At 39.1% G+C, this 21,067-nt stretch overlaps 1 protein-coding gene across 3 annotated transcripts in view; it reads right to left on the minus strand.

Moving 5' to 3' along the window:
- slc8a1b (solute carrier family 8 member 1b) overlaps window positions 1-21,067 on the minus strand; it is a 135,259-nt gene that overhangs the window by 28,883 nt on the left and 85,309 nt on the right. For 2 of the 3 annotated variants that reach the window (XM_005733735.1, XM_013910992.1), the window contains exons 6-7: window positions 4,085-4,230; window positions 113-212 (exon numbers count right to left, since the gene is read on the minus strand). In XM_005733735.1, the coding sequence (XP_005733792.1) occupies window positions 113-212; window positions 4,085-4,230 (246 nt within the window). Of the gene's footprint in view, window positions 1-112; window positions 213-4,084; window positions 4,231-20,860; window positions 20,971-21,067 lie in introns of all 3 variants that reach the window. The other variant, XM_005733734.1, reaches the window with a different exon arrangement.

A 21,067-nucleotide genomic window follows, 5' to 3' on the forward strand; every position in this document is an offset into this window, starting at 1 on the left:
CACACACACACACACACACACACACACACACACACACACACACACACACACACACACTCCAGTTAAAATCAGAGTTGGACACAGGGCTTCTGAGTCTCGCCGTTGGTCTTACCTGCGCTTACAGTGATGGCTTCTATGAACTGGTCTCTCCAGCTGTTGGTTCCCACCAGCAGAGCCAGGTTGGTCTTCTTTATCAGCTTGTCCACTGTGTTCTGCCAAAGGAGAGACAGATTATCAGTCATTTGCATCTAGCATAGGAAATCTCTTGGATTTCGACACAGCATGAAATAAGAAACTGGCACTCAGCTTTCACAGGAAATGCATTTTTTTATGAATTTCCAGGGACATAATAAAGGTGAAAACATAAACATACTCTGTATCAGTTTCATACAATTCATGACTAAAGCTATAAGACGCACACTGCAGTGAAATATTAAAATTCAAGATTCTCTTACAGCTGCATCATTCCTGTGCATCGCTTTATACATCTTCCCCAGCCTTATATTTGTGATATTTCTGCAAGAATTCAAAATATAGTTTTCACTACCATTTATTAAATAAACATTTAGATATACAGTAGACTTGTTTGTTTTTCTTTCCATATATGTCTCTGTTTACTTCCATTTTCCTTCCTTTTTCTTTCCACGGTTTCCTTCCATGTGCATTATTTTACAGTATTTACATTTTTATTACAGTCTTCTTCAATAGGAAGAAGCTAAAACAGACTGGGGTAACACAAACAATCCAGCATGCACACACATATACTAATTAGTGAGCACTGGGGGAATGCACTCTCCTTTTCTGAGGGAAGTGTGTTGAATGGAGCTTAGGTGTGTAAATAGGGCTTCTTAGCTGTGGACACAAACATGCACAGACACAGCCAGCTTTACTCTGCCTATTGTATCTGGAGTGTTCGCTAAACTGCATTCACCTAGGTTTTGTGCATAATACCGTCTTCTACGATTGCCATTTTATCATTCTCTAATGCTGTTACTTTTATCAGCTTTGATTTCCATCTCTTTTCTTCGCTCCCTCAATTACTTTGGACTCAGTCAGACTGAAACATGCATATGCATGGGTTTCCTGTGTGTATCCATGTGAATTTCCCCTTTATTTTGGGAGGGCCCCATGCTGGGACTGAGGAACGTTATGTATTTTTCTTCTGAAAGACACATGAAAAGACTTCTTGACTCTGTGTTTATCTTAGAAAGGGGTCAAAATCATCAAGATTGTGTCTGTTAGATTTCTATGATGAAACCAATGTTTGCTTTAAATGAGTGAAAACTAAATTATGTCAAAATCAAAAGAAAGTAAGTACTAGTGAAAATTATACTTGAGATAAAAGTTGCAATTTGCACATTGTAAAGTCAGTATTTTGTGGCTTATGTAATTTAATTATAACTTAACTAAAAATAAATTGTTGTTCCTTTGGATGACAGTAATTACATAACTACATAAATGACTTGAGAAGGAGTAAGTTAATATTTTGGGATGACAGTTTTTCTTACAATACTTTTCTAATCTTCAGTCAGTAAGCTGAACTGGAGTTTAGTTTTAATCCTCCAGCAAGTGGTGCTATATAATCCAGTGATGATTGAGCTAAAAGTCACAAGTAAAATTAAAAGATAACACAGTCTGACAGGCATAAAATTATACTTTTGTATCAACATAATTCCCAATGAGCTTTTATCCAAAAACTGGTATACAGGTCCTGAGTGAGTGCCTATACCCATCTGTAGAACAACATGGAGGCTCTGACATAGAAATAAGAAAGCTTGCCTAATAGAGTTTAGATTGTGTTGAAGAGTAAATGTGGTCATATTGTAGATTGCAGTTCAATTTCATGAGAAGTGTAGAAATTCTCATGATTTTGAAAGTCTTATGAGAGACTTTTTGCCTTCTAGGCATTTCCATTTCTAGTCCCACATTTCAATAAATTGCTCCAGACATTTCTCATTTTCCCAGCACCATATTTAAAGAAATAATCAGTGGCTCAAGACTTTATTATTATTTATTTATTTATTATTATTGTGCTAAAAACACAAGGGTAAAAACATTGTAAACCTTTTTTTCCTTTAACCTCCCATCCTTGTTCAGTCTCTAATGTCACTCTACATCTGCCAGTGGACAGTACTTTAGATAACTATAGGATCTCTTCACACACACACATACACATACACACTGAACTACTTGACAAACTATAGTATCCTGTCAAGTGGCAAGCTATTAGTGGGTGCTATTAGCTGTCTTTTTAGAGTGATTGTGTAGGTGGAGCAGGAGCAAAGAACATGCATTAGTACACACAGTCCCACACATACACACACAAATGTAACATGGATGGTAATTACATCTGCACTCGTCTTAAGAGTCTGTGTGGGTGAAGGGAAAGGAGGAAATTAAGCAAACATAACAAATATCCAATTATTTCCTATATGTATCAGGAAAATTTGTGCATGAATATGTTATATGAGCTTTATTTTAATCCTTTGTTGCCCTTTTGTGAATATTAGCATATTACTACACTCGCAATAGACAATAATAATAATAATAATACTAATAATAATAACTTTATTTGTAAATCAAAATCAAGTGCTCCACAGTTTGACTAAAACCACACAATAAAAAATAAGCATACATGTTCCAGCATACAGACATGCAGTCAGCCATATGGTCTTATATTAATTCCAACATACACCCTTCTGTACACCAATTTGAGGGTCTCGAAAAGCGCTATATAAATGTAATCCATTATTACTATTATTATTATTAGATGAGAACTATGGCCAAAAATAATGGGAGAAAGATTAAGGAAAAGCTAACCTATAAAAAGGAGTTTTGAGCAGTCATGTAAAACAAACCACTGCTTCAGCCGATCTAATAATGTGAGGAAGGCTGTTCCAAAGTTTAAGAGCTACAACCTCAAAAGCACGATTGCATGAAGTTTTCATCAGCAGCCTAGCTGTTGCATTCTAAACTAGTTGAAGACACACAGAATGAAAAACATGTAAACAGCATGTCTTTCATCGTCACTTCCCTCTCTCACACCAACCGGTCGCAGCAGATGGCCCCGCCCCTCCCTGAGCCTGGTTCTGCCGGAGGTTTCTTCCTGTTAAAAGGGACTTTTTCCTTCCCACTGTCGCCAAAGTGCTTGCTCATAGGGGGTCATTTGATTTTTGGGCTTTTTCTCTGTATGTATTATTGTAGGGTCTACCTTACAATATAAAGCGCATTGAATTGAACTGAATTGAATTGAATTGAAAGACAGGATAAGGAATACTGAGACATGTATGTGAAAACAATAATATATATGGGAGAAAATTAAAGCATGTATTCAAAGTTCCAAATTGTTGGATTACAGACAACACGTAGGTTTTGAAAGCAGACAGAGATATGTCTGCTTTTAAATATCCTATTGTGTCATGAAATCTTATTGTTCAAGGATGTTTGAATCCGAAAGTTATACTTCAGAGTAAAACATCCTCAGTTTTCCTGCCATCTAAACTTGTTTTATTGTCCTCAGATGAGATCTGTCATCTTTATCTCACCACACAAAGGCTTCATTTCAATCCAAAGTACCTAAACTGCATGCAATCTGTGTCCACTGCCATGTGCAAACTTACAAAAACTATGCAAACCAGTCAGCTGATATATGAAAAAGCAATAGATTTGGGATGTCTTTTTCTCCCGTTTGACTATATAGGCTTCGTTTCGGTATATTTGATGTCAGCAATGCAAAAGATTACACACTAAATGTCACAGTATAACAGGATAGCTTTCTCCCTAGTATAAAGGGCAAATATAGCCCATATCCTTTTGTAAATCAATGCTAATGTGTCAAAGCACAATGAAAAAAGCAACACACAACTCTATATATGGCTACAGAGTTTTAAAAATGGTGGCTGCTATAAAATTCTGCTTACTCAACCAATCAATTCACCTCTACAAGCTGTATCCCCCGGAGTTCCTGTCAAGTGAAAAATGCTACCATTTAAACAGAGTCTTTTGGAGCTCTGACTTTTGTTCCTGTAGTAGAAACACACTTAGTTCCTGCACTGGAAATATAGTCAATGTGGCACCGCCTTACCTTGAATTCATATGATTCCTCGATGATCACCTCCAGTTTGACATGATCTCCCAACATTGGACGGCCCATTTCAGCTATGCGGCGTTCCTCTTCATCTTTTCCTGTCAGCGGCTCTTCTTCCACTTCTTCGTCTTTCTGCTGTTCCTCTGAAGAAACAAAACAGGGGACACAAACAGTTAGAAAAGAAACAGCAGTAAGCCAGTCAGTTGTGTTAATGCAGATTGGAATTTATGCAAGAGATTAGCTGAAAAAAAGATAATAAAGTGAGGGAAGCTAGTTGTGTAGCACACCAGAAGAAGTAGTTTCAAATAAGAAATAAGCTGATATTGTTATTTTATTTATTTATTTATTTTTTAAGTTTTCAAAATCAGTTTTCTCAAAAGTTAGCATGTCAGGTGAAACCATGTCAGGTGAAGTTGTCAGGTACAACTTCAAGGTCACATTCTTGATGATCTTGTTCTAGTGGAGTGATATCTCTTATACTACAATGAAGAGGACTTTCTTCTTCCAGTCTTTATGCCAGTCACACTGCAGTTACCATACCAAAGTGTGATGTAGCTGTTCAGGATGCCCAAACAGCTTTTATTGAGACCCAACATTGCCTCCATAAAACGGGGTTCTCACTTGCTTCATTTACCAACCTCTACACCTTTGGAGACAGAGCCTTCAGTGTGTCAGCGCCTACCCTGTGAATTCCCATCTGAGCTCGGCAGTGTCCCTTCATTTAACTTCTCAAAACCTTTTCAAAAAGGCCTCCAACCTCTAGCCTGTTTACTTATTTCATCGTAGTTGCTGATGAGATGATGTGCGCTAGTGTTGTATCATCAGTCTTGTTTCAGCAAAGTATGGAGCAACGGACAGAGCACACAGCCCCGTGTGACCCCTGTGTTCAGTTTGATGAGGTCTTACTGTAAGCATTTACTGTTTGCACAGTATGCCAACTGTAAGGGCTCCAGAGAAGGTGGGAGGCTGGTTTTGATAAGATCCATGACTAGTCGGATGAATCTCTTCACATTAGTTGCACCTGCAGGTTTTCTTCTCTGGTGTAAGTTTCAGTGCCTTAAACCTCCCATAGAACTCATTCAGCTGGTTTTGGTGGGAGGGTTGTGTCGTCCACTTGCGGTATTATTTTACAGCCCGAATCTCCTGCTACATGAGCCCAGTGTCCCTGGAATCACAGAATTTGCTTTCAATTTTTCTTATGTATGCCAACTTAGTCTTCTTGATGGCTCAGTAGAGATCAGTTTTTGCCAACCTGAGCACTACTTTTACCCCCAATCAGAAGGCAGCATCCTTAATTCTCAGCTCTTTAAGGCTCTCTGATGACATCAGAAGAAGGGTTTGATAACTGTAACAACACACATACACTTGGAGCATACATGCTCCAATCAGTACTTGCAAAAAAGTCCTGAAGTGCTGTAGTTGTATCTGGCCAGGATGCAACTACTGGTCTGATCGGATTTGCCTTAATGCGTTTCAGTAATGTTCTCTATGCTGGAAAAAGCATAACAGAAATGTGATGTTTGTATACACCATATTAAATGAGTTATTGCGCCTGGTTGGAAAGTGGACACGCTATTGGAATTTGGATAGAACAATTTAAGTTTATGTATATGAAATCTCCAGCAACCACCTTGAAACTGTCTGAATGAACAGTCTCTAGCTCACTGATGGCACTGTACAGCTGCCACAGGATGTCCTGGGTGGTGACAGTGAATTACTATAGCTGGTAGAAGGGTTGGAATTTCACTATCATATCTTTCAAAAGAAAATGAGTTGTGACAATTCCACTGTTGCTGCACCACATATAATGTAATGTATACACACAGTCCTCCACCTCAGGTCTTATTGGTGCTTACAGAAGGCTGTTAGTCTGTCCAGCAGGAATGCGACATCAGAAATGTTGCTACGGAGTCAGGTTTTGGTCAAAACAAAAACAATACAGTGTCTCGCATCCTGCTGTGTGTGTACTTGCAGCCACAGATAATCCATCTTATTCTCTAAGGAATGAACATAGGCAAGTAAGAGTGATGGGACTGATGGTCTGTTTGGGTTAGCTCGGACGCTTTCTTCATTCACTTGTGTGTCTGTGCACACTGCTTCATGTACGTCATACCCCACACAGCTCTGTCAGACCAGCTCAGTGATCTCTGCTTTCTTCAAACACATTAGTCTCCCACAGACTTCTCAAGGTTACGCCTCATTTTCAGCAGCATCTTTCGGTTGGTCCTTAATATGAGACACTCATGATGCTCAAGACAAACACAACAAATATGATGCCGTGTATTTTCCTCTAAAATTCCAAACTTTTTATCTGTAATGAATACACGGGCGATCGTGGCTCAAGAGTTGGGAGTTCACCTTGTAATCAGAAGGTTGCCGGTTCAAGCCCCGGCTTGGACAGTCTCGGGCAAGACGCTTCACCCGTTGCCTACTGGTGGTGGTCAGAGGGCCCGGTGGCGCCAGTGTCCGGCAGCCTCGCCTCTGTCAGTGCGCCCCAGGGTGGCTGTGGCAACAATGTAACTTGCCATCACCAGTGCATGAATGTGTGCGTGAATGGGTGGATGGCTGGACTTTGGGGTCCTTGGGGACTAGTAATGCGCTATACAAATATTTACCATATAACACAAAACCCTCAGCGTACCAGGTACAAATACATTTTGATCACTAATTCTTCAAAGAGAGCTGGTGATCATATGCCATTATTGGCACTTTATTCATAATTGCCACTTCAAGTAGCAATCTTTGTCTTAAATTATTAACTAGAAGTGTCTGCAATTTTAACTTATTTAATTAGCTTTATATTCTTCAACTGTTTTAGCACCATTACTAAATGGAAAATACTTCCATTAGTTCCCCTGTTATCTCATTATCCCTGTCGCTCTGTCTTTCACACGCCACCCCCATCTCTTTTCTTTTCTCTGTCTTTATGGTCTGTGCCAGTAATTGAGATTCACCGTCGAGAAAGAACTCACTGCTGGTATCAAAGGGTGAGGCGTCAGACAGAATGGCCTTGATCATATTTTTCACGGGGGAACAGTTATCCATGCTGTTGCCTTCCATTATTGTGCACTGCATTGTGGGTCTACACCAACCCGTTGGTCATTTGTTCCCCTCAGTTGGGTTTGCTGCATGGAGCTTATAGCTCACTTGCACAAACAGCCATGCAAATGTCTGCCAAGAGCACTTTCATCAAACTTGTACTCCACAAGCAAGGGGCACAATTTAGAACTGTGGTGCCCAGCGTGTTCATGTAGCAACAGAGTAAAGTCTAGGGCAACCAAAAGGCAGCCTGCTATTTTTCTTTTTAATTACTGCAGTATACAAAAGCCACCTGTTAATAACAAAGCATTCACCAGGAATAAATTCCTAGCAGACTTCTTTGTTAGCCAGCTGTAGCACACAAAACAGATTAAATTAAATTAGCTGAGAATATCACCTGCCTCTTCAGTCTATGCAGATGCTTTCACTGTTCCTATACCTTAGAACCACTTTCAACACCACACTGTCTGCCCATAGCCTTTAAACTGCAGGGAAAATATAGCTGGTTCACTTCTGCCTCACTACCAAATAGATAACAATGGTCATCTAACATTTCTGTTTTTCTCCTTTAATGGTGCAGTGTGTCCAGTAATAAGTCCAACATTTTGTTGACCTATCAGTCCACCCTGACCTTCACCATATAAGGATTCTGTGGCTTAAAATTACAGCTATGTCACCTCACTTCCTTTTTTGACCTGGCCAAAGGTCGACGGGTTACAATAAACTGTGTCTGTAAACAACCATGTGTATTTTTTTATACTAACAGTCACTTCAGATATGACGGCAGTCTCTAAAAATAAAATTTTTATCTCAGCAGACTTTCAATGTTCGCTTTTTAGCTAACTTGAATTTACAATATAGTGATTAGCGCACACACATAAACACACACAGCTGCACCAAAGCTAATTTAATGAACTCTAATACCAGCATACAATAAGTCACATGTGAGATGAGGATGACCTGGCAGTATCCTCGTTAGCTACACTCCTTCTGTGTGAGCGTATCTGTAAATGAATCTGACAGAGGTTGAATGTTGCAGGGTAAGATGCTGCTTCTTGTCAAAGCTACTGTCTGCACAATTTATCATTCGGATTTCTTCTCCCGTTGTCCTTCTCTGTGCTCCTTTGAAGCTAATTCAATTAATACCACTGAATATGCTTTTAAGTCAGGACAGCTATACAGAAATATTACTAAAGCATTTAAATATGCGTTGAATTCAGCATTGTACATAATTAGATTCAAAATTGCATACTTTTAAACTTTTTGATAATGTATATTTGGATGAAAACAAACCTAAAATATGAGGATAGTATACGCTGTGGTATGTGTATTTTTGTTGCGTAACATTTTATACCTCCAACTCCAGCTGTCCTACTCTTTAAAATCTTTTTCATCTCCGGCTCTCATAATTAAAATCTCTAATTTGCATTCACCCTTTTCTCTGTCTGATTCTAATTTTTTTCCTCTCCTTCCTGATTTGGCTTTGTTTCAAGGGGGCTTCAGAAAACTGTGAAAGTAAAAAAACAAGGAACACATCACTAATTCAGGTAGCAATACTGACAATATGACGCAGCTCTCGAGTTAATTGTGCTCTGTGGCATATTCAGTGGGAACAAATGAGCCCATGAGGTACAGTTAGTACAGGTTAGTGCTCTCTGTCCCGCTAGCAAGAAGTCACAATTTGTACTTTTGAAAATGTAGAAAGATTATACTGTCAACTTTGCCTGCTAGGAAACAGAATTATTATTATTATTTCACTTTATTGTCCTTTCCTATCTTCCACAATGGACTGCAAATACCAATGCCAGACAGTTACAAGTTTGTATTTTATGCGACCTTTTGCAGATGTGTCTCTGATTTTTTTTCTTTAGAAAGAACCTTTTAATTCTAAAAATCTAAGCTCTAAGCTGTTTTCACACATTCATTGTGCCCGTTTTCAAGACATTATACAGTGTCCAACTTACCCAGATTGGACATCAAACTAATCTTTACTTTACAAGCTCCTAATAGCAAGTTCCTTAATCCCTGATTGATACCATTTGAGTGTGAGTAGTAGAACTTCCTGCATGGTTTACGTAAGCCTCACATGCATATCCAGTTGTGAATGTGCAGCTAGGGCAGCTACATAGAAATATAGTTGTAAAGAAAATCTGACATTTTTGTCTGGTACATGTAAGAAGGGGCGACTTCAAATAATTTCCAAATCTGATTTTTCTGAGACTGTTTGGAGTTCATGTGTGAAATTATCAAAAGAAGGCCACAAAAGAGCAGCTGAGAGGCATACACTTCACCAACCCCAATGTACTTTTATTGTTATATCAGATAACAATGATTTGGGGCTTCATATAGTATGGCACACCATAACAATTAGATTAGACTCAGTGATTACAGCATGACCATATTTGATATTCAACTATCCAACAAGAGTTGTTGTTGGATAGTTGAGAAGCTTATTGTAGAGATCAAGTAAAGAAGCAGGGTCTAAACTTGTTTATTTATCATGGCTAACATATAAAGCTTTTCTATCAGCATAAAATTGATCCAGGTAAATCATCAGTCCAAATTCTAGGCAAAAATATGTGGTCCAACACCATATACAGATGCTAGCTTCAAATGTACACCCTGGAAAGGAACATTCAGTTTCTGAATTTAAATAGTGCTAAATTTCACTCAGTCTACGTGTGTTTCTTTCTGAATTTTCTCCACGGTATTGTCTTTAGTTTAGGAATTGTGTCTGCCTCTTTGTCTGGGTGAAACATCTGTCAATACGTGTCTGACAGGAGGTAGCATGTGTTCGGTGTGCATGTGGGATTTCACACCTTGTCGTGTTTGATGGAGCCCCTACTTTAACAGAAGTGATAGAAGGTGACTTGGAGGGGAAGGAGAGAGTAGAAAGGTTGAGTAAGGGGCAAAGATGAAGGAAAGAAAGAACAATCAGAGAGAAGAGAGAATTTTTGTCATGTTTAATTGATTCAAGATTCACTGGAGAACGTAGAGGAAAAAGAGGAAAGGCAAGAAGAGAAAAACAAAGAGCAGGAACAGAGGGGAGAAGCATCAGTGCTTTGGGAAGGAGGAGATATGCAGATGGAAGGAGGAAGAAGACAGGAAGGAGACAATTGAAGACAGGGCCTCTGACAGGATTAAACAGTACAGCAGGGGACAAGACGGAGGAAGAAGCAGTTGTTATACTGTCACAATTCTGAAGAGTGTCACAGAAGGAGGCACAAAAGCAGATGGACAAGAAGAACTTTTAAAGACTTAACACAGTTTTACCAGGTCCATTACATGAGATTAAGGAAGAGAAAGGGAAAAAAGAAGGAAATACAAATAAAGGAGAAGAGTATGGGGATATAGATAAGAAAGAATATCATATGGAACATTTTGAAAAAGCAAAAAAGAGACAAGAAAAGAGAGGTTGAAAATAAAACAAAAATGGGTAGAGGGCAGGTAAATGAATGTAGCAAGAGGAAAAAAACAGGAAATGCATATGAAAGTAACAACTGGAGTTTATGCTGCTTTTCTTTTCAGAGTTTTGTTAGAGTGACAACCCATGTTAGTCACTACAGTTAGGTACTTGTTTTTGTTTAGAATTGAAGGATGTCTGGATAATGTATCTGAGGCAGACTCCTGAAGTGCTGTGTGCTGTCAATAAGGCTGAGCTAGAAGCTGGGTTAAATGCTATCGCTTATTGTCTCCCCAGCAACACTTTCTAGTTCCTCCTGGGGGATCACAATGCATTCCTATGCCAGGTGAGAAGTAATATCTTTCCAGCAGGTTATGGATCTTCATCAGGGTCTCCTTCTAGTTCAGGGAAAAATCTCCCAGAGGAGATGCCCAGCGGGGATCCTAACAACTGACTCCTTTTCACACAGAGAAGCAGTGACTCTTGTCTGAGCTCCCTCCAGATGTCTCCTAACTCTATCTCTAAGGGTTAGCCCAGGCGCTAAGTTACACCCAGCAAGAATATGTGCTTGCTGGGTGTTGTTTTCTGTAGTAATTGTATAAGCTGTACAATACTGATTTCAAAAATTTACAATTGCTCTTATAAATAATCTTAACTTCTACAGATTTAATTAGAGTAGTAATGAGAAATTGAATGATATGAGGAGCCTGCAATTTAATTAACCTAACTTACTCTTCCATTTTAAACAATCTAGCACTGAATATGAAATAAAAAAAATAGTAATCAGTGTCCTCATTCAATAAAATAAACAAAACAACACAAGCATTAATGTGAAATGATCATTAATCATTGCATATGTGAAATTTACTTAGAATTGCATATTGCTGTATTGCTTGGTGATTTTGCAGAGTTAATGACTCTGTTTTGCAATCTCTCATTAAATAGATTTGTAATGATGTTTACTGTTCTGCACAACACAGGGTTCAGTGGGTTTGTACATTATGGATATGTAATGTACATACTAATAAACAAACAGAATATGGAGAGATACATAGAAACATGTACATAAACATACAGACTGGCATGATGAAGAGTATCATGTGTCCAATTAGTTGATGCTGTTTTGACACATGTACCATCTTAATCAATGCTGGAATTAACGATATGCACTATTGTATAACTAAACACTCAAAAATACTGATGCACACAGACGGGGGCTGAAAAAGGACATAAGGTAAAGGAGTATGAGAGGGGATGACATTGCTGTCAGACAAAATCTGTCACATATATTCATGCACATAATGTATCTCTATGCATGTGTGGGCACACTACAATGCACATATGTTTACCTCTGCATTAGTATAAATTGTATCTGTCTGTGCCTGTTTTATACTGTACACATGCTTGCATGTTTTAGGACATGGGGTCATTATTACTTTCTGCAGGGCATGTGTGTTTTCAGCCTTTTTCCTCTCAGCAATATTCCTTCCTCATGCCGCACATTTTCCCCCAATGTGAAATATTTAGCTTCATGGGTTGTGGTGAACTATCTACTGCTTGAGGTTCCTCGGGACAAAATTTGAATGATGCTGTATCTGAGGGTCATCCAGAAACTTCAAAAATTCCATGTAAATTCAATTGAGTTTACCCTCAGAAAAAAAAAAAACTATGTGCATAAAACATGTGATCACTCAAAACATCTTCTGTGGGAGTCCAAGATCCATTTACTTTATTTAAATAGAGAAACCAACACTTCACATCTGCAACAATACTGTCACCCAATTTGATATCTGCCTACACATGCAAACAATAAATATCCAGCTGCACCTGCACAAACAAGCCAGAGCTGAACAGGTACTCATACCTTCTCTCCAAAAGTTGTTGAAAGGAAGATGGAGGAAACTAGTACAAGAAGAGGATAAAATAATCGACAAAAACACATTGGAAGGCATCTTTTGTCAATGTGCTACGGTTCTATTAAGTAAAAGCAGACTCGGGTTGAAAAATAAGTGAAATTTAAGGCAGCTGAATGTTGAAGCACTGACACATGAACTTAAGATGCCTTCAAAATACTGGAGCCAAGTTACAGTTGTGGTAAACTGATGAGGTTTAAGCTGAAATCTGAGGTGGGGTGATGCTATTGTTATTGGCAAAACATTGCTCTAGGACAGGGGTGGGCAATCTCAGTCCACGAGGGCCGGTGTCCCTGCAGGTTTTAGATCTCACCTTGGGTCAACACACCTGAATCACATGATTAGTTAGTTACCAGGCCTCTGGAGAACTTCAGGACATGTTGAGGAGCTAATTTAGCCATTTAAATCAGCTGTGTTGGTTCGAGGACACATCTAAAACCTGCAAGGACACCGGCCCTCGTGGACTGAGATTGCCCACCCCTGCTCTAGGGCATCTGTGCATAATCAGTCGTAAAGTATCTGAATATGCACAGACTAAATCTTGTGCGTCACGTTCTCTGCCCTGCAGTAAAGAAAATAAAGACCAGGTTCATGCAGTGATGTCTCTCTCATTTCATCCTCCTTATCACTACTGAGTTGATCACAATAAAAAAACTTAGCAAACAAACCAGGTATGAGTAAAGACACTGCAGCATTCTGTGCTTCTGAATACCTGAATAACAAGAACAGCATAACAAGAAAAAATTTCATGGACTCCTATGATTATATTTTATGTACTCTGCTTACTGTCCTAAAAAAGCCTTGTTATCAATATCTCTTCTATTTCCAGTAAAGTCAAGTGACTACAGGAAATTACTGAACTACACGGTTTCCCTCTGTTCTCTTTGCATAATATGTAGCTCCTTATATCAGTGCAACAGATGTCAAATCAGTTGCCTGTTTAGACACTATATGAATTCTGTGAACCTAATTTCCTTTAAGCAAAACACAGGTAAATGAAACAGCCGCATCAAAAGACAAGAATATCAGCCTTTTATCTTTGGTTCAGAATAAAAGAACAAGAGATGAAACGGGACCTTGCTGGAAGAAAAGCTGACTATATTCTCCCAGTCATAAAACCTTGTATGTCAGAGCTGTTTTCTGGGATTCATATCTGACGGCACAATTCGCAAATTAATCAACACTGTCTCAGGGGTAGGACACTTAAAAGCCAATTTAAAATATGTTGGATTGTGCCAAAATGCTCTGAGAAAACCAATTCTACATTCCACAGTCTCTCTGCAGTACTAATTTACTGAGTTTACAATAATAATAATAGTTTACTGAAATTGCAACCTCAGTAAACACTAACTGGAAATTAAGAATACAAAACAACATAGTCCCATGTTTTCACATATTCAACTGTGTTTGTTATAAAAAGCTGCCAGTGCTACCCCTCAGCCTCCTGAGCACCTATGGTATAAACTTGAAAAAATGTGGTGACTTCCTTCTTGAGTTACCACATTCATCCACAAGATTTTCTGAGAAAAGGTCCTCAGACCTCTGAGATTTTGACTTTTCTAATTAAATTCAATTCCATTTTATTTATACAGTGCCAAATAACAACAAAAGTCACCTCAACGTGCTTTATATTTTAAGATAGACCCCAAAATAATACATACAGAGAAAAATCCAACAATCATATGACCCCCTATGAGCAAGCACTTTGGTGACAGTGGGAAGGAAAAACTCCCTTTTAACAGGAAGAAACCTCTGGCAGAACCAGACTCAGACTCATCTGCTGCAACCAGAGATTATTAATTTGAAAATCCTAGTTCATCCTTAGTTATCATGTTCACAAGAGTTTCAGAAAATCAGAATCTGACCTTGGTCAAGGTCATCATTATTCAAGCTTGCCTGAGACTCAACACTCTGTTAAATGGTAAATGGACTGGTTCTTATATAGCACTTTTCTAGTCTATCTGAGCAGTCAATGCACTTTTATTTGCCTTTACTTGCCTCATTCAAAGATATTTGGCATCCAGACTGGAGGGAATCGGACCACCAACCCTCTGAATAGCAGATGCCCTGCTCTACCACCTAAGCTACAGGCTGAATAAAAGTCTAAACCCAGACTTTATTTCAGACATTTATTTCTGTGCCTAACACAAACACTGAATTTGAAACTCCTCTTCTAGCGTCCTCCTAAAATAAATCGGAGAATCGTGATTAGCTGATGGCAGCTGTGCCAGCCAATTTCCCCTGGTACTGCCCCTGAACCCGCTACTGCATCCCTCTCGTGCAGTTGAGCCACACACCACATCCCACCACCATACTAACATTTTTGGGAGATTTTAGGATTTTGCCTGCCTGCCTGTCCAGTGGAGTCATGCCTTTTATATATGAGGGGTAAAACTCCCAGTAGCTCAGCTATGAAATTACAGACCACTCAAAAGGTGGTGACTGCTGAGGTGCATGGAGCATAATAGTCATAATAGTCACAAATGCCCTGGCAACTCAATAACCAGCAAAACCAACCTCTGCCATTAACATCAGTGCAAAAAATGTGTGCCGGGAGCTTCGCGGCATGGGTTTCCAGGGCAGAACAACCCTGTAGAGGTAATGTGTAAGTGGTCCTATGTCTTTGAACAATGCAATGCTGTTTTGACCAAATACAGAACATTTTAAAATGTTCAAATTCTTGAAAGAGTAGTTGTCAAACAGCTAACAGTACAGAAACAGCTTTAGTGAACGTTACAAATGATCTTCTTATGGCTTCTGACAGTGGACTCATCTCTGTGCTTGTCCTGCTAGACCTCAGTGCAGCGTTCGATACTGTTGGCCATAATGTTCTATTAGAACGATTAGCGCACGCTGTAGGTATAACAGGTACTAGGCTGCAGTGGTTTGTATCATATCTATCTAATCAACTCCAATTTGTTCACATAAATGGAGAGTTAATTATGGAGTTCCACAGGGTTCAGTGCTAGGACCAATTCTATTTACATTATACATGCTTCCCTTAGGCAGTATCAACAGAAGGCATAGCAAACATTTTCACTGCTATGCAGATGACACACAACTTTATCTGTCCATTAAGCCAGATAACACACAACAATTAGTTAAACTGCAGGAATGTTTTAAAGACATAAAAACCTGGATGGCATCTAATTTTCTGCTTCTTAATTCAGATAAAACTGAGGTTATTGTACTGGCCAAGAAAATCTTAGAAATATGGTATCTAACCAGATCTAACCTTACTCTGGATGGCATTAGCTTGGCCTCCAGTAACACTGTGAGGAAGCTTGGAGTCATTTTTGACCAGGATATGTCCTTCAACGCACATATTAAACAAATATGTAGGACTGCTTTCGTCCATTTGCTAGGGATGGGTATCGTTTAGGTTTTATCCGATACCAGTACCAAATCGGTACTTTTGAAACGGTGCCGGTGCTCAAACTGGTGCTTAAAGAATGGAGGACACAAAATTGGTCCAAAAACCTCTCATGTTCAGCAGTTTTTTTTTAAAAAGATAACAATGTTAGCCTTTTCTGCAGCTATGGGGCATATATGGTATCACTCTTGGCTGGAAGCAGGGCTTAAACAATGGAAAAAACACAAACTTTGTCCTAAACCTCTCATGTTTAACTGTTTTCCACTTTTTCTTTGGTCATTTAGCCTTTTTGGCCAGGGTGAAGGGAGTATCTGCCATCAAACAAGAGGACAGCCGCATGTAGCTATGATAATGTTTGCTAGTTCACCTTACATGCATTAATGTAATAACGTGGTTAGCCTACTCAACGTAAATTACACACGAACAACATTAAGCTACTCACACAGAGAAGAACGGCTGCTGCTGCCATCATCATCCGTCATCATTTCTGCTACACTGGCAGGGCTAGGGGCCAGGACTCTACTCTTCGTGTTTTTGGGGGATGTTGCATAACAGGCAACCCACCCGCAGTAGATGTGCTCGGTGTGAGGTCTCGCAGCAAGCTATCAAATACGGCGCATTTCTGGGCTTTTAACATGCTATGCGTCGCCAGGTATTTCATCGGATTTGAGGTGTTACCTCCTTTGACAGTATCACAGTATCAGCTTAAAGCACTTGTTGCAGCCTGGTTTGCATCTTATAATATGAGTACAGCCAGACTTTTGACCGCTTCGCCTTGGACATTTTTAATCTGTAGCTCTGCTCTAAAAGAACATACGTACCTGGGCCCGCCTACTATCCTCGGAAACGTAAAATGATTGGCTAGAAGTGGATCACAGCTCAGGAAAAAAAAGCACCAAAATGTGCGCTGCTTTTCGGTCTGGTTAGTACCGTTTATGTCAGAACGGACACCGGTACCCATCCCTACCATTTGCGCAATATCTCTAAAATTAGAAATATCCAGTCTCCGAGTGATGCTGAAAAACTAGTTCATGCATTTATTACATCTAGGTTGGACTCTTGTAATTCATGTTTCCATAAAAGAGGGGCCTGAAAACTAAAGGCTCTGATGGACAAAGAACAAACATCAGCATCTGTGTAGAACTGATAAAAGTCAATTATCACTGCTGATGAAAGCTGTGTCTCACCACTCTTCAGCGGAAATGCCTGCAGTTTCCATGCCTGAAGAAATTATTTCAGAAGTGCAAGCATTTGAATGCTTGTTTCTTTTGACATTCACAGGGTTGTGCACCATGCTCTTAATTTGTCCCTGAGGGTCAGACTGTCAATCCAAATGTAGCAGGAGGAAGAAGAAGCCTAGAAGTGGAATATAGCTGCAAAAACATAGCGAGTAAATCAGGTCCACTTTTGGTTTTTCATAGATTTTATGTAACCCTGCAACATAAGAATTCTAATTTTAAAGACGTATTTCTAGAGATATTTTTTTCTGTCTAATCTCATCAAATACTGTTTTTTGAAGACAAAAGATATAAAAATATTTAGTATATTTGTTTATTACTAAACAGCAGTCTAAGCAGAGACACCCAGACCTCCCTCTCCCCAGCCACTGCTTCAAAATCACCAAGCTTGAGGAGGTGCTTGAACACAGAGGCATTACAATTGCAGACCAAGCGAGTCAAGGGATATAACCTCTCCCTTTGAGGTATGCCCTGAGCCTTCCTCCTATTGTGGCATGCTCAAAAAACTTCACTTAAGAGGCTTCTAGGAGTCTGTCAATCTCCCACCACTCCCCTCATTCTCCAACAAGATCCCAAGATATACTTAAATTCCTCCACTTGGGGTAGCAGCTAGGCCCTGACAAGAAACATAGCTGAGAACTATGGGCTCATACTTGGAGGTGCTAGTTTTTATTCCCACCACTTGACACTTGACTCCAAACCACTTCTCCAGTGCCAGTTGGAGGAAACCACCTGATGAAAAATCAGAACCACATCTACAAAAAGCAGAGACCAGAACAAGTGGAAACCATCTGCTACTTGGCAATTCCTAGAAATTATATCCGTAAAAATTATGACTGACATTGGTGAAAAAGGGTAACTGTGGCTGAATGGCCCTAACAAGAGGCCAGATACCTGGGCTAAGTACCCCTACTGGATCCCCTGCACGACACAGTCCAATGCCTTCTCCATAAAACACACAAAACCTTGAAATACCTTCGGGAGGATAGAAAATTGGTCAAATATTTTATGACAAAGACAAAAACATTAATGTTGATAATGCAAGCACACAGTGATATGTGTACGTGGCTATATGCATACAGAACATGCACAGATAAACAACAGGATGGACAAACACACAAAAAAGGGGTTAATGCCATTAAGAGATGTGCAGGGCTCATTTAGTACAGACAACCAGCACATCAGATCATAAAACACACAGACAGTGTGTGTTTGCGTGTTCCTGTGTATCCCGGAGGTGTGGTTGATCTCCTGACTGTGATAATGTGATATCCAGCCCTTGTCTTTGATCCCCTCATCACTATAAACACTGCTGATGCCTGGTAAACACATGCTGCCATTAGCACACTGATATGGCTGCTCTGTGTGAGTGTGTAAAACAGAGAGAGAAAGAACTACTTTTAATGAGTGTACCCAAAAGAGCTAAAGTACATTTAAGGTCATAAAACTCATTTTAGACAACATGTAAACAGAAAACTGAGGTTATATCTCAAACTCCTTAACAGTATGTGATTTATCAATCTCTGTAGTGTATGTCAAAATAACAATATATATAAAATGGATCATTTCTCACTTAAAACCCCCCCTACAACTTTACAATAAATTACTTTGTAATAAAAAACAAGGGGGATGAGCATCTCATATGAGATAATGGATAAACACACTGGAGATAGATTCAGCAAGTGATTAAGGGCAAACACAGAGTTGCAGACAAACACTAACATGCACATCTAAAGCCTAACTACATGGTGGAAGCATTGAAACTGAAATACTGTTTGATTCAATCATTAAATCAACATCATAGAACAACTTAGAATCAACATTTCAGTGTTATTAACAGGAAATACATATTATTATAGAAAATATATTTGGGAGCTTATAAAATTTCAATTGACTAAGCTACTAGATTACAAAACATTTTGATCACTGGTTTAACTGCACCAGATTGCTTAACAATGATGTGTGAAACATTGAAGCATTCCTCCTCCTGGAAGAGTAAAGGCTTGATATGACTCAAATAGGACTAAATTAAACTTTAGGACACAGCTTCTGTCTGTGGAATATTTAATTTTCTAGAATGTAGAAAAGCTACAAAGTTCTTCATAAAAAGTGGCTCTGTGGAATGTCAACATGTCATGAGCAAAAGAAGAACAGCCCTGTGTCACTGTGGGTTTTTCCACCCATTAATATGTTATCAGCACAGTGAATGGCTATTATCAGTCATTATGACTCCCATAGATATGGGCCAATAGTTGCTCTTCCATCTACTAGCATGCCCATTATAATCAGAGAAGTCCTGCGTCAGTTATGTGTACTTAGGGAATTGTTAACCCCACAGTTAGCAGTCTGTTAGGTACTGCTTCTATATGTTTTTTTAACCCAGTGATCCACAATCCAGCTGTATGAGAACATTTTGAATCAAGCAGTGACATTTTCAAACGCCAACAGAAAACATATCTCAGAAAGCTCTTGGCTGAATGACGGGGGGAACAAAGTAGATAAGAGAAAAAGGAAAGGAGAAGAAAGGAGAGGACAGGTGTAATTCCCGCTCAGTTTGCTCAGGAGCAAAAAGACTAAGAATGAAAAAAATAAAGGAGGAAAAACAGAGAAGTCCAGAAGGGAGCAACACAACTGATCTGTGTGTGCTCAGGCTGAATCCCAAATCAACAGACCTGCTAAATCAAGAGCAAACACAAGGGTGCTGCTCTGTGTCACTTCAGAAATATGCTATAAGTGCAACTGATGCTTTGATTTTATGTTTTATAGTGTTGCCAGCTGTAAAGTGCCAGTTCTTCCTTCTAACTGCAAAGTGCTCTTGTCTCAAATATCTTATCAGGGTTTACATAAAATAAATATGATAAAAAAGACTAAAACAAAGCTGGCTCGCTGACTCTGTAGTCTCTTTTCTTTGCTTCCATGTTTGGAGATTTGTGTAATCAGCTATGCTGGCAATGTGCACAGATGCAAAGGCTCATCCAGTTACAAAGCTGAGGAAAATTATGTTGTATTGCTTACAGTGACAAGAACAAGGCTTCTCTCGTGCACTGATAACCTGATGATAAAATATATTTTTTCCCTGGATATTGTTTGAGATTTTGTTTATATGCAAAATATATTATTTTTTAATTAATGTATGTTCTTTATATATGAGATATATTAGACCATGCCCTGCAGCGATTAGTCACCCTAATTATAAGTTATGTCAAAATTTAAACAGCTACTTTAATTATCAAACAACCGTTTCCTGTGGCGCAAACGTTTCAGATGCTAAAATTTACCGCTTTTCTTCGTCATATTTAAAAGTACATTTTAAATATTTAGGCTTTGGGTTGGTGGTTGGAAAAAGCTAATTTAGAAATCATAAAATAAATTCCAACATTTCAAGAACACTGCCAAATAAACTGAACAGAGACAGCCAAATGCTCCCTCCAGAAATCATATTTTTTACTTAGTGTTTCTGGAGCTTTTTCACCACCACCCACAACTGCTTTATATTTTTCTAGTTGGAAGTAACTCCATCATTTCCCAATACATAGCACTGTAATAGAACAGCGTAAAAATGAGCTTTAATTTTTGTCAATTATACGTTCTGAACATTTGAAAACTTGCTCAGATTGAGTATATTGCACGGAAATACTATAGTTATTCTTTGCGCAGAGATAACAGTTAACATTAACAGCCCACTCAGCAACTACAGTAACAAAGGAGAACTGCGTTATAAGAATGAATGAGGAACTTATTTCTGGTGATGGTCTGTTGAATCAGGATTCATGAAAGTGCATTCTCAGTGCTCATTAGTCGTCACACCTGTCTGTTCCTTCCTGTTTCGTCTCCACTGGGGGGGTTCAAGCAGAATGTAGAAGGAGGATAGCTTATTGTACTCCTCCCGGTCTAAGATCCTAACGGTTATGGTCTTCCTGTATGGGACAACACACATACACATACATAGAGGGAGGTGGTAAATGCATGCATGATAAACAAACATCATGGCGAGGTACATACACAAAAGGCACA

Source organism: Pundamilia nyererei, unplaced genomic scaffold (genome assembly GCF_000239375.1).
Source record: "Pundamilia nyererei isolate P.nyererei 1_Seehausen unplaced genomic scaffold, PunNye1.0 scaffold00054, whole genome shotgun sequence".
NCBI lineage: Eukaryota > Metazoa > Chordata > Actinopteri > Cichliformes > Cichlidae > Pundamilia > Pundamilia nyererei.